At 40.1% G+C, this 14,768-nt stretch overlaps 1 protein-coding gene across 1 annotated transcript; it reads right to left on the reverse strand.

The window, feature by feature from the left end:
* Positions 1–5,034: 5,034 nt before the first annotated feature.
* LOC131434106 (uncharacterized) lies at positions 5,035–12,244 on the reverse strand. Its single transcript, XM_058600751.1, has 3 exons — positions 11,554–12,244; positions 9,314–11,236; positions 5,035–7,139 (listed from the first exon to the last, which is right to left on the reverse strand). Exons 1-3 carry the CDS (start codon positions 12,242–12,244, stop codon positions 5,035–5,037), a joined length of 4,719 nt encoding a protein of 1,572 aa, XP_058456734.1.
* Between the last annotated feature and the right edge of the window lie 2,524 nt (positions 12,245–14,768).

Genomic DNA, 14,768 nt, shown 5'->3' on the forward strand with positions numbered 1-14,768 from the left:
ACCTCTTCGTTTGAATGCTTTTTACTGAATGAAACCCTGCATCTATGTTATCAGAACTAATTGGCTCAAGTAGCATGTTCCCCCGAAGAATGCAGAACGATTTCTTCCCGAATATGCACTTGAATTAATTTGACACTTTAGAAGACAAAAATACCTTTTTTCCATATACAGCTAATAAATGACTTACATGATATGAATATTTTTCAATGAAAAAACCCAATGTTTGAACATAATTTAAAAAAATTTTAAAAAATATCTCCTCCGCCTTTTTTTATAAACATGCTCGAAAATATTTTCTGTCAAATACAAGAAACGGTTTTTTTTTCGTTTGCCACAATGTTAGATATAGCAGTTTAAAAATAACCTGTTTTTGAACTAGTTTTGCTCTTAACTTAGGTTCAGAAAACGCTACCTGAATACGCCAGTCATTAAAAAATTGGTTTTAACAAACTCCAAAAGATGTTCAAAGATACCGATACGAAAAGAGAAAAATATAAATGCTAGAGCAAAAAATCTGATTTTGTGAGGAACACCCTAAGTTGCTCTTCAAAAATAGCTGTAACCCTAAAACCGTAACTATGGGTCCTCAGCAAAGCTGCTCGATATAAGTTTATCTACAATTTTGCCGAAGAATGCAGTCCTCTATCTCAATACATCCGGAAAATAAGTTTTGGATCACCTTAATAATAAGAGCCACCCTAATACCATGTACATCGACATTTGGCTTATCTTCACTGATCATTTGTTTAGAAGACATCATAGCTCTAAAGTATAAGGTTAAGCCACAAATGTTTTTGTCCCCCCAAAAATGGTGGATCCGGACCACTGTGCAATGCAATTTAACTCGGAAATTTTAAAACAAAATCAGAATTTTAGTAGTTATCAATTGCGTTTGGATTGTGCATAAAAATTGTTTAGATCGTTTGTCCAGTACAAAAATATAACTATTTTTAGAGTTTTAGGTTATTTACTAAAATTTTTAAAATTTTCAGTGAAATCCAAGTTTCAGTTTTTTTTTGTAAATTTTGTTCATAATAAATTTCTAACTAAAATAATAAAAAAATTTATGTCATACAATTTAAAAGTTTTAATTTGATTTTGTTTTCCAAAATTTTCCAATAATAGAAATTCTCTGTATTTGTAACAAATTTCTTGAGATTCTTTGAACGGATATAGAATTTTGATAAACAACACATGGTTTCTGGTAATGATTCCAATATTTCGAATCAAAAAAATGTCATCGCTTATTTTTTTGAGTTATACACAAACATGTCAGAAAAATTCAGATATATTTATCAATTTATCGATTTTTTAATGTTTTCTTTTGATTGTGCAGGAATGGTAGTTGAGCGAAAATTGTAGCTGGTATCACAAGCAATCGAATGATATGTAAAAATATATAGGTCATCGCTTTGATTTTCGAGATATTTACGATCATTATAAAAAGTCTCACCTTTTCTTAGGTCATCTATCTACAGTTTTCTTTATAGCTTTGGGTAGACAACCCTATTTTTCGTTTCTTTTAGTGCATTTTATTTCTGGAAGTAGTAACTTTCCAATGGTGAACAAATTTTGAAGATCGGTTGACTAAAAACAAAGTTATGACTCGGTAAAGTTGAAGTTCTCAATATCCGATTCGCGATACCGGAGTCGCATAAATGCAGATAGGGCACATTTTAGGCTTGAAAAAAAACTTGGAACTGGAAAAACAGATTTTCATTAGTTTAATATACTTAAAATAATCTACACACTTCACAAAATTCGAGGGTGTAAAATCGAAATTGTTCAAGTAACAACTACCATAGTAGCTCAAAGTTACCGTTCCAACTCTTTTTGAGGCTTGGTGCTTCGCGTAACTTTTTTAGGCTTGGTATTAGGAGTGTTAAATTGACATAACATGGTATTAGGAGTGTTAAATTGACATCTTGACAGAATCTTCTAGTGATGTTTTTGAAAATATAAATGATATGAGAAAGGCATCATTACACCACTAGGTGGATTAAAAAGGGTTTTGTCGTGAATACGACTTACTTTACTATGGGGCGCCTTTTCAAAATTTACCCTCTGAGAGAGTGATAAGTTTTTGATCGTGAATATCTTCTGTTGTATCTAATGAATCAACATAATTCTTGCAACATGCCATCGGAAATATGATCACAATTTAATGATAAAATTTTCAGTTGTGTGACATAATCTTAAATAGTTCAAAATTAAACTTTTCTTAAATGTTTGGTACAAACGAGTGTCAAAGAGGATAATTCATATGGCGCGTTTGCCTTTCTCGTATTTTGGAAGCTCATAGCTCAGTGATCTGTAGAAGGATTTATATAATCTAACTACCAATAGAATCGAAAATCTTCAACTTGAACGTGTATTACAACAATATTGAAGTTTTTCAATAGTACACTATTGAAAAACCTGTTTGATTTAACCCATGACAGCACCAGCCAATCAGAACGCGAGATGTCTGCATCTATACAAGAGCATCCATATAAAAGTTGAGTGCTTCATTTTTCCTACCATTTGCTGAGCATCTGTTCCCGAAACAAGACACACGAGAGCAACATCGTGGACCTGTCGTCTCACTGTTTCCCGTTCTGCGTACAGGAAAGGAATTCTAACAAAGGTGATGTGAAAAATAGCGGCAGTTAAGTTAAAGCACGAGTGTCAGCACGATGACAGCGAGAATCGGATGAAAGGCAGCCGAAAATTCCAGCAAATTCAAATAGCACTTTTAAGTGCTAAAAATAATCATAAAGAATTAGTTGAATTTTATCGCTTTCCTACCATTTTCCGAGCAACTGTTGCCGAAACAAGGCACACACGAGAAGTTAAATTAATTTGCACCGTCACTAACACATTCAATTACGAACGGCAATGCGAAAGTGGAAGTGATGATGTTGAATACATCTTTATACTAGTACACAAATATGCCGTGCGAAAGAGTTGCATTCTTTAGTATGGGGCGCTTTTTGATCATGATATCTAACACATTCAATTACGGCAGGACAGTAACGCTGTCTCGCAATACGAAACAGAAAATTTTGATTTAGAAACATCTTTATACTAGTATACTTTATACAAATTATTAGAACAAATGTTTTCACTTGATTTGCGCATTCTACTTTCCAGGCGTATCAGAACTGGCTAAATTTAAAGCAATCCTAAATATTTCTTTATCACAGTTATGTGGTCGTCCTGAAAAGGACGGGGTTTTCAACTCCTCGTCGTTACGGATGGACAGCTGCAGATGGCGAGGGATGATTTTCGTTTTCTTGTTGTCGCGGGCTGCATTACCGGCCAATTCCAACACTTCGGCAGCCAAGTACTCCATCACTGCCGCCAGATAGACCGGTGCACCGGCACCGACACGCTCTGCGTAGTTTCCCTTCCGGAGCAGACGACGGATTTTGCCAACTGGGAACTGCAGACCAGCACGGTTCGAGCGGGACTTTGCCTTGCCCTTAATTGTTCCTCCTGTGTGCGTGTTTCCGCGTGAAAATTCCACAAGAAGCTGTTAACCGTTAGGCAGCCAATTCAGTATTACTGACTGCCGCTCTACTAACTCTCTCTTTTATATCGTCTCACTGTTTCCCGTTCTGCGAAGGGGAGGTCCGTACACCGCTACCAGTATAAATTGAAATGTGATGTGAGAAATAGCGTCATTTGAGTTAAAGCAGCTACTCTGTATGTACGAGACACCGTCAGAACGATGGCACCGAAACAGGTAGAAAAGCAGATTTGTACCGTCACTAACACATTCAATTACGAACGGCAATGCGAAAGCGAATGTTGAACACATTTTTATACTAGTATGGGGCCATGTAAAAATATGCCATGCGAAACAGGGTTGCCATATAAACAGGTTAATCTGTTTTATTATTAATATTATTATTATTATTATTATTATTATTATTATTATTATTATTATTATTATTAATATTAATATTATTATTATTAATATTATTATTACTATCATTATTATTATTAGAATGACTCTTGCATACCGAAGATCGTCGATACATTTCAGACCAGCCCATTGCAATTGTCTCGTACTGAAATTTCGAGAAGAATCAGATATCTTCGAACTTTGTAGCATCAATAAAACTAAACTACAAATTTGTCGTACCTAGCCTGCTATATTAGCAAATTATAAAAGAATTGTTTCAAGTTTGGAATATATAGTTGTAGAATAGTAGCTGTTTAATGTAACTAATCTGTATTTTAATGTAGGTACATCGCTTCAAACTCTATTAGTGAAAAAGAGGAAATCTTGCACAATTCATACAATCAATCAACTAACTGATATTCGGAAAAGTGATGGGAGCGTATCAGTTTTTTCGTATTCACGACATCCAGTTATGTCTCTGACATTACCCACCCACCTTTTTTCATTGGAATAGTCATAACAGATAATCGGGTTTGATACAAATATTGCTGCTTGAAACTACAAAACATGATAAATAATTTTCTCAGTGGACTAGATAGTTTCAATCGATATTTTGATAAAAACAACAAACATTTAACTAACGTTCCTGTCAATTCAGATAAGGTCATAATTTTAGCGCTTCAAAATTACAAACTTTTCAGTTGAAATAAATGACCTTAAATTTAGTTATTTCAGCTAACGCTTTTATTTAATAAAATAATACATTTTGGTTTGTCTTTCAAAATAAAACGATTTCTTTTAATCTAATTTGCAAGGTAATTTTTGATACTTCTTTCATTTCGATTTGTAATCGTTCCAGTTTCTGAGTTAGAGTGTGAATAGAACAAAATTTTTATTTTCATCAGTGTTTTGTAATAAGGGATCTGTGCTGTTCGGATGCAATGGACTGTATCGTTACAAAAATCAAAAAATCGCGTGTGCTCTCGGAGCAGTCAAACTTATAACTAACTTTATTCAGATCGATTACAATGGTATGTGTATGAGAATGAACTGGAATCACGGTGTTTCATTTCTTTGATGGTTGTCGCGTCTTCGTGGATCGAGTTGCCAACCTAACATTCTCCCGCGCGTTGAAATGGACCATTTCAAGAAGGGATGGCTGGTTCTTCTCCTTCACCATCCAACGGAAGTAAACAGATCTTCTTGATTGCTCTCGTCGTTGTTTTGCCGTTAGGTAAACGCAGACCAACCACACGTGTGTGGCCGTCTCTTCCTGGAATCAACTCAGTGATACGGGCAAGCATCCATTGCAAAGGAGGTACGTTGTCGTCGACGACCAATACTAACGCACCAATCTTGAACGTGGTGATTTTGAAATCCTTCTGGCGTTGCTGAAGCTCGTGAAGATAGTGGGTCATCCACAGGTTCCAGAATTTTTGCTTTAAATCTTGGACGAACTGCCACTTGGACAGCCGACCAGGATGAATTTGCTGATATGAAGGCTCTGGGATCGCTTGAAACTCCCGACCGATTAGAAAATGGGCCGGAGTGATAGCACGAACATCGCTTGGATCGTCTGAAGTAGGTGTTAATGGCCGCGAGTTTAAAATCGCCTCTATCTGGGTAAGCACTGTTGAGAATTGCTCGAAGGAAAGATTATGCTCGGCCAAAATTCGCATGAGGTGCCGTTTAACGGATTTGACACCCGCTTCCCAAATCCCCCCGAAGTGTGGGCTTCGTGGCGGAATGAAGGACCACTTGATACCTCGCTGTGTACAAAACGTATCAAGATCACGACAATGTTGCTCATCACGAAACAGTTCAGCTAGATGACGTAGTTCATTGTTAGCGCCTTCAAAATTGGTTGCATTGTCGGAGTACAAATTCTCGATCAGACCTCGACGACTGACAAACCGTTGCAGGGCCCCGAGAAAGGCTTCCGACGTCAAGTCTGAAACCGCTTCCAGATGAAGGGCACGAGTTGCCATGCACACAAATACACAGATGTAACCTTTCGTAATCTGCGCGTTTCGTAGTTTGTGGTTGCCACGAATATTGAATGGACCGGCGAAATCCAGCCCGGTGCGTGTGAACGGAAACGACGGCTGGACTCGATAGTCGGGTAGATCTCCCATGAGTTGCGTAGATGTAGTTGGTTTTAACCGATAGCATGGTATACACTGATGTATAACCTTTCTGATGATGTTTTTTGCTCGTAGAGGCCAATATCGCTGTCTTACTATAGCTAGCAAGCTTCTTTGACTGGGGTGAAGATTGGTTTGATGCAAGTATCGTATCAATGTTGTTGTCAAGGGATGTCTATCCGGGAGTAACGCTTGATGCTTGTACTCATAAGGAACTTGGGCGTTCCTCAAACGGCCTCCGACTCGCAGAATTGCATCATTTGGATCGATGAAAGGATGCAAGCTCCGGAAGGGAACTTTCAAATTGGGGTTCTTCGTTCGCAATAACTTCAACTCAGTAGCAAATGCTTCAGTTTGCACTAATCGCATGATCAGTGCGTGAGATAGTGAAATCTCATCCGTCGTAGGTAAACCCTTAGTGAGTTTCTTCCTACCACTACGCAAAAAATCACAAAAACGCACCACATATGCCATAGCACGCAGAATAATTGAAAAGCGGCTAATTCGATCGAAAAGCGGTAGCCGTGCTTCTGTGATCGCTGTTACTAACACTGTCTTCTTCACTTCAGGAATATCTTCGTCCACCAGTGCAGGCGGCACAACAATGATTGGATCTGCAATACGGAGCATTGTTGGTCCAGTCCACCAGAGCGAATGAGACTCCATGTTCTTCGGGGCGATTCCACGCGATAAACAATCAGCAGGGTTCTCCTTCGTTGGGATGTATTTCCATTGAAATCCCTCAGTCGTATTTTGAATTTCTCGGACTCGATTGCTAACGTACGTTTTCAGCTCACTAGGTGACTTCCGAATCCAGCACAAGACAATTTGCGAGTCACTCCACATAGTCACACAACCAAATTGTATATCGAACGCAGCTAGTATCTTCACAGTTAACCGTGATAATAGCACTGCCGCCAATAATTCGGCACGTGGTGTGGTGATTTGCTTCTGTTCCTTTGTTTTCCTGGGTAACACTCTTGACTTGCTGCATACTAACTTCATCTCCGCTGTACCGTCAGTTCGTTTCAATCGTGTATAGATGCAGGCGCCGTATGCGAGCTCTGAAGCGTCAGCAAACCCATGGAGCTCGATGTCACTGGTTTCTTCGCTCAAAATCCATCACGGAATTTTGATATTGTTTAGAGTTTGTAACTGTTGGTAATACTCTATCCACAACTGCGCCATATCTGCAGGAACCGTTTGATCCCACTCCAGGTTCAATTACCACAGCTCACGCATAATTAATTTAGCAGCAGTTACCGCCGGACCTACAAAGCCCAACGGATCGAATATCTTTGCAATTTGACTCAAAATTGTTCGTTTTGTGTGAACAGCGTACTTTTTTTTTAAGACTTTTTTTTTTATTTAAAAGATATTTTATTCAGGCCTATTTGCGTACAAGCTTTACGTGGCCGATTTAGCTGAGTTTTTAAATAAAAGATTTTTTTTTGTATTGGATCTCGTTGTCACCCTTTTTCTAGGGGGAGAGGAGCTTCCATTTTCCTCCTGCGAGGATAGAGGGGCACTTCGTTCGTGGTTCGTCTCGTCATCCATTGCCGCATCGGTGGTATTGTTGTTGATTTCGTTGCTGGTTGCTGTAGATGCGCTTTGTTGTACATTGTTTGCAGTTGCTGGTTGGTTGGATGGTAAGCTGTTAACTGCAGCTGGTGTACTTTGTTCTATAGGGGATACGTTGGATGGTTTCGTTGAAGAGGATGCTTCACTGTTGTTGGTGACTGTCACACAGAGATGTCTATCTCCTCTGTGTGACGAAGAGCAAGCAAAATTTCTCCCCTCGCACTGACAACTTCAACGAGAGCTCTTCTCTTTCACATTTATACACCACTGTTGTGTAAAGTGTACACGCATCATGAGTGCGTTTGTTTATTTCCTTTTACCTCTTCCACTGAATCGCACCAAAGTGCTAGAGCATTAGCTAATAAATTCTCTGAGGTGGATGCAGATACTTTCACAGAGGTGTACACGCCGGTGAGCACTCTGCTGTATGGTTTGCGTAGATGAAGCGTGGACACGCAAAATCAGCAAAATAAAACAATTTATCGTAAAATTTTCGGTTTTCCTTGCAAATTTTTCATAGCAAGGGCAGATCTACTCTCTATTAATTGAAGTTCACAGAAGTGTTCGCTCACTATCACGCGCCAGTGGTCACTTGGGTGTATTTAGACGAGAGCGCGTGTGAGCGATTCATGTGAAGAGAATGTGTTTCACTCGCGCCAGCTGCTTTAACCACAAGCACACACTCAAATGCTGTCTATTCGAAACTGAGAAGAAGTGCGCTTTCCGCTTTGTGCGGTGCTTCGTTTTTTTCATCCTCGGTGTGGCAAAAATCTGACTCTAGCGTGTATCTCTCTGGTGAAATGCCATCTCTGCTGTCACAGGTGTACTGGGGTTGCTTGGGGTTGATGTGAAGGAAGCACCGTTGTCCTTTGGTATAGTTGTCTCCTTGTCCGGTTTATCACATGGCTTACCGTAGTGAACAGCTTTTTGGCAATATTGACATGTGGCCATCTGATTGTCATAGGTAACAAGTGATTTGCACGGTATTCTTGTATCCTGACCGAATGTCACATAAGAAGGTATAGGCCTCCTCAAGCGCATGCGTAACAAACGTACGCCATTTAGAATACCGGGGAAAAAATTCCTCCACCTTTCATCTTCTATAGAGAGAATCTCTCCGTATTGGGACATAGTTTTGCGAATATAAGAACCGTTGACGCTTGAGGGAAGATCATGCACACGCACTTCTATAGCACTATCTTCCATATATACTGGAATGTTGTACTTGATATTTTCATGCTCCACATAGTGCACATTATTATTGTCTTTAGCGAATTGAATTGCATCCAACTCTTTATAGAACTGGATATAAACAACATTATTGGTCTTATTGCATTGGAGTAAATGCACACGTTTAATGTCAAGATTCATTTGCTCCTTAAGCAAACCTTCAAGTTCTCGTATCGAAGGTCGAATTTTGCACTGTCTGAAGTCAACAATAATTGTATTCTTTCGTACCGACGGTAGCTTCTGTTCGTTTGGTTCACTCATTTTCGAGGTCTATTGTTCACTACACAATACTGTACTTGGTTTCTTCTGTCCCCAACGTAAGCGGTTTTGTTTGTCGACTGACTTGGATGAGATGTAAACCCGAACTGAACAGCGTACTTGTCGACTGGATGTGTAGAGAGCACTACTGTAAACTCATCTTTGACAGGGATCCACGCCACACCCAGTGTTTTCATAATTGTGTTGATACTTGTATCCTTGATTTCAATACCACGTTCTCGTTGGACTTCTGGGATGTCCATCAGTAGTTCTTGGGAATTCGAGGCAAATTTGTGTACACAAAAACAACCCTTTGCCAAAAGAGCTACGGTCTGATTCTTCAATTCAATGATTTCCGGTAATGCATCAGCTCCAAAGAGTGCATCATCCATATAGCAAGATTTCTGGATCGCCTTCGAGGATAATGAATACTGTACTCCTTCATCTTCAGTCAATTGACGGAGAGACATCGTCGCAAGAAATGGCGATGAAGCTAAGCCGTACGTTACGGTTTGCAAGTCGTACGTTTTCAATGGTTCATTCTGGGTTTTCCTCCACAAGATTCTCTGATATCTTCGGTCGTCTTCGTGTACCGCGACTTGCCGGTACATTTTAGAGATGTCGGCTGTAAACACAAATCTATGGATACGGAAATTCAGAAGAATCGAGACCAAATCATTTTGTACAATTGGCCCGATCAATTGGGTTTCATTGATTGAAATCCCCGTATCTGACGCTGCTGATCCATCGAAAACCACACGTAACTTTGTAGTAGAACTAGTGGGTTTCAGGACATAGTGGTGTGGTAAATAGAAACCCTGTGAATTATCGGGCTTCGGATTCTCGATCATGTGACCAAGTGTTTCGTACTCCCGCAGGAAGTCACTATACTGTTGCTTCAGCTCAGGAACGCCGTTCAGACGTTTTTCCAATCCATAAAATCGTTTTTCGGCCATGCGCCTCGAATCTCCCAGTAGGATCTTCCTATCATTGAACGGTAAACGCACCAAATATCTGCCGTTTGCCATTCGCTGATGCGTTCTTTCGAAATGTTGCACGCATTCTTCTTCAATAGTAGAATTTATTCCTTCGATATCGCCGAACGACTCAATTTCCCAAAATTTTTTCACCAATGTATCCACGCTTTCTTCGGAGGCAGTAGCGGAGAAGGAATGAACGACTCGAGAATCTTCGTTCGGAACTGGTCCACTCAAAACCCATCCAAACTGAGTTTCTTGTAGTAAAGCACCACTTCTTGGTAGTTGTAGTCGACCTATCATCAGCATATCAAAAAATACATCTGCTCCCAACAACATGTTGATCTTGTAGGGGACATGGAATCTTGGATCTGCGAGTTCAATTCCGCTTGGGAGAGACAAGGTACTAATATCCACCTTACTACTTGGCAGAACTCTCGTGATTTTGGGAACCACAAGCAGTTCCAAGCAAACCGTGTAGTCGTTGACACGAGACGTCACTTGGATATGGATCTTGAGACGAACTTTGGTCTGAGTATCGTTCAAACAGCTGATGTGCACGTTTGTTGGATGCTTCTTTAGCGCTAAAACAGTCGCGAACTGCTCGGTCACAAAGCTCGTATGCGACCCAGAGTCCAGTAGTACTCGACAGGGATACTGTTGACCGCCCTTTCCGTGGACAAGAACGACTGCTGTAGAAAGAAGTATCTGCTTTCCCAAGTTTTTTGGTTGCGCGCAGAAATTAGATTGTTGCTCTACATCTGTTGTAGCTACAGTCGAACCGCTCGTTGGTGACTGCTCAAGAGTTTTCGTTTGCTCTGCCTTCTTTGCGGACGGTGACGACTTTTCAGACTCTTTCGCATTATCATCAGGATGGAGAATTGTGTGATGAGGTTTCCGACACTTTTTGCACGTATGTTTCGACGTGCAGTTGCTTAGTCTATGCCCTTTCTGTAGACAATTGAAGCAGGCACCAATGCGTCGCAGGGTATTGTACTTGTCGGATAAGTTTACGTTCTTGAACGTATCACATCTCCACAGCTCATGATTATTAGAACATTGCGGACACTTATCGGTAACAGTAAGTAAGGTACTCGTCTTTCCCTTCGCTTCTTGTACGTTGCGTACTGGTTTTTGGTTTTTCAGTACTTGCTTCACTGCAGGTTGAATCTTTTCCAATACCTTACATCTTTGCGAGTTTCGGTGTCTAATTTGAAAACAAGGCGATTTATCATCATGCACTCCCCTAATCCTTCTACAGGAAGACCAAGGTTCTTTAAAGCTTCAACATTTTTCGTGCATGTGTCAATAAAATTTCGGAGATCGGACGCATTTTCGCTCAGTAGTTTTGGAAGGTTGAAATAAGTATCAATATGTTTATCAATAATGAGCCTTTTGTCTTCGTATCGCTCAATCAACATCTTCCACGCAGCATTGTAATCATTATTGTTCATGATTTCTTGGTCAATAATACCTGCGGCTTTGCCCACTAACGAGTTTCGGAGATGGTAAAGCTTAATACCGGGAGCTTCAGAATTGTACCGCTGCATAATCGTCTCGAACATAGATCGAAAGGCGAACCAATTCTCATACGTCCCATCAAACGTGGGTAACGAAACCTTCAACGGTGGTAGGTGTAGCGCAACTTCGGATGTCCTATTCTGCATACTTTGTAGCGGCTGGATGGTGCGAGCAGCATCTTCCTCCATCTTAATGTTATCATCGATCAATTTAGAAATATAGATGAATAACTCACCGTATTGCTGCTCAAACCTAACATATGCTTCCTCAGCCTCCTCTCGTACCTCGTCTTCAACGTCCGCTTGAAAAACTCTCTGATGAAGCTGGGCGTATTCCGCAAAGGCACTCTCGATGGTTTTTAGCTGAAGCTGTAAGAACTGTTTACACTTCAGATTCGGGTTTGGAACGTCTTGGCTAGATTCCAAACTCGATCGCACTCTCATCAATTTGTTTCGCACGGAATCCATTCGGCTGTTCATCACCTTTATTGCTGCCATTGCTTTTTTCATTTCTTCTTTGGCTTTTTTCTTCACTTTTTGAGCACTCACTGATGGGGTTTGATTTTCTTCTTCGTCCTTTTCTGGTAATTCCAGCTTTCGTGGTTCACCTTTTTTAGCCCTCGGCATTGGCGTTTCGTTCGACATTTAACATTTACTAATCCGATTCGCGGCTCCTTCACGAAATTATTACGAGCACAACGAATTTACTTGTTTCATTTCATGTAACGCAATTATCACAACCACAATGTAGAACCAGTATTCATATAGTGTTCACAACTACAACTGAATCGGCGTTCCAAGCCGGTAGCCGAGTAAATTCACAAATGCACAATGTCTAGTACGAAATCGCTCACTGCACAATGGAACCGGTAACACAAATGCGTTGTTCCCGTATTCAACGTCGAACAATTAGTGATAAATCTAAACTATGTTAGACTTTCCGAATTCAACCACAATCGGTGGTGTCAGCAACAAATGGTTACTCAGGCACAATCACATCAATATTCCGGATTGCGCCTTCAGGGCTTCTTCTTTGCAATCACCATGTATGAAGGCAAGCTTATTTTCTATATGTCGAACCGTCGGTGGTCCGATTTCAAAATGGCGTCGTTTTCGAATGCTTCCCGCAGATAGCTTCTTCACGCAATGGCGTCACTTCGCACTGTCGTTTCCGCGATAACGAGTACACCAGTCGGTGTTCGGTTTCGAATAAAATCACTAGAATTCCAACATTTCCGCGAGAAAGTTGGTCAGAACTCCGTAACAGGATCGATCCGGTTCGAAGGACCAAAAAATGTGCTGTTCGGATGCAATGGACTGTATCGTTACAAAAATAAAAAAATCGCGTGTGCTCTCGGAGCAGTCAAACTTATAACTAACTTTATTCAGATCGATTACAATGGTATGTGTATGAGAATGAACTGGAATCACGGTATTTCATTTCTTTGATGGTTGTCGCGTCTTCGTGGATCGAGTTGCCAACCTAACAGGATCAAATAAAAAGGAGTGAATTTCTATAAATTTGTAAATCTTTCTAGTTTTAGAAGTCATTAGTTGATAAAAACCAATCCCTGAGCTCCGTAGGTGACTGTCAAAATTCAAGTGTATCCATTTTCCGGTAGCAGTATTATATGATGAATATTAAAAATTTCAAACCATCGTTTAAAGTGACAATGCAAAAAAGATGAAAGCTCTTCGAAACTGTGCTAAAGATTATTCCAACTTGTAGGTTTTGATAGTTTATGGTCAATGTTTCGGTTTCCGAAAGTAAAGAGCGATAAATTTCCTAATTTAAAAGGGATGTCTTACCGGATTTTCATAAAATTATATTTAAATAGAAGGTCTTATAACCCCACAGGTGATTGTTAAATTGTATCCGGATTCGATTTTCGGCTCCGGAATTTTTAGGGAAGTTACTTGGATTTCTCAGGCAAAGTTAAATCAGTTTTACAAATTTAGGATCACATGAATGGTCTCGTAAGTTACGACAAATTTTACAGACGGATCTTAATTCGTTTTAAAAAATTCAAGCCTTAGCTACACAGTTCGCTTTCTCATCTCATCCTAGTCAGTCGATAAAACAAAACCGCTTACGTTCGGGACAGAAGAAACCAAGTACAGTATTGTGTAGTGAACAATAGAACGACCTCGAAATGAGTAAACAAACGAACAAAAGCTACCGCCGACACGGAAGAATACAATTGTTGTTGACTTCAGACAGTGCAAAATTCGACCTTCGATACGAGAACTTGAAGGTTTGCTTAAGGAGCAAATGCATCTTGACATTAAACGTGTGCATTTACTTCAATGCAATAAGACCAATAATGTTGTTTATATCTAGTTCTATAAAGAGTTGGATGCAATTCAATTCGCTAAAGACAATAATAATGTGCACTATGTGGAGCATGAAAATATCAAGTACAACATTCCAGTATATATGGAAGATAGTGCTATAGAAGTGCGTGTACATGATCTTCCCTCAAGCGTCATCGATCCTTATTATTCGCAAAACTATGTCCCAATACGGAGAGATTCTCTCTATCGAAAAAGAAAAGTGGAAGAGTTTATTTCCCCAGTATTCTAAATGGCGTACGTTTGTTACTCATGCGCTTGAGGAGGCCTATACCTTCTTATGTGACATTCGGTCAGGATACAAGAATCCCGTGCAAATCACTTGTTACCTATGACAATCAGATGGTCACATGTCAATATTGCCAAAAAGCTGTTCACTACGGTAAGCCATGTGATAAACTGGACAAGGAGACAACTACACCAAAGGACAACGGTGCTTCCTTCACACAAACCCCTAGCAACCCCAGTACACCTGTGACAGTCACCAACAATAGTGAACCCCTTCAACGAAACAATCCAACGTATCCCCTACACAAAGTACACCAGCTGCAGTTACCAACTTACCATCCAACCAACCAGCAACTGCAAACAATGTACAACAAGAACGAAATCGACAACAATACCACCGATGCGGCAATGAATGACGAGACGATCCGCGAACAAACTGCCCCTCAATCCTCGCAGGAGGAAAATGGAAGCTCCTCTCCTCCTAGAAAAAGGGTGACAACGAGATCCAATACAAAAAAAATTATCTAAAAACTCAGCTAAATCGGCCACTGAAGCTTGTACGCAAATAGGCCTGAATAAAACATCTTTT

The sequence above is a fragment of the Malaya genurostris genome, chromosome 3 (genome assembly GCF_030247185.1).
Source record: "Malaya genurostris strain Urasoe2022 chromosome 3, Malgen_1.1, whole genome shotgun sequence".
In the NCBI taxonomy this organism is placed as follows: domain Eukaryota; kingdom Metazoa; phylum Arthropoda; class Insecta; order Diptera; family Culicidae; genus Malaya; species Malaya genurostris.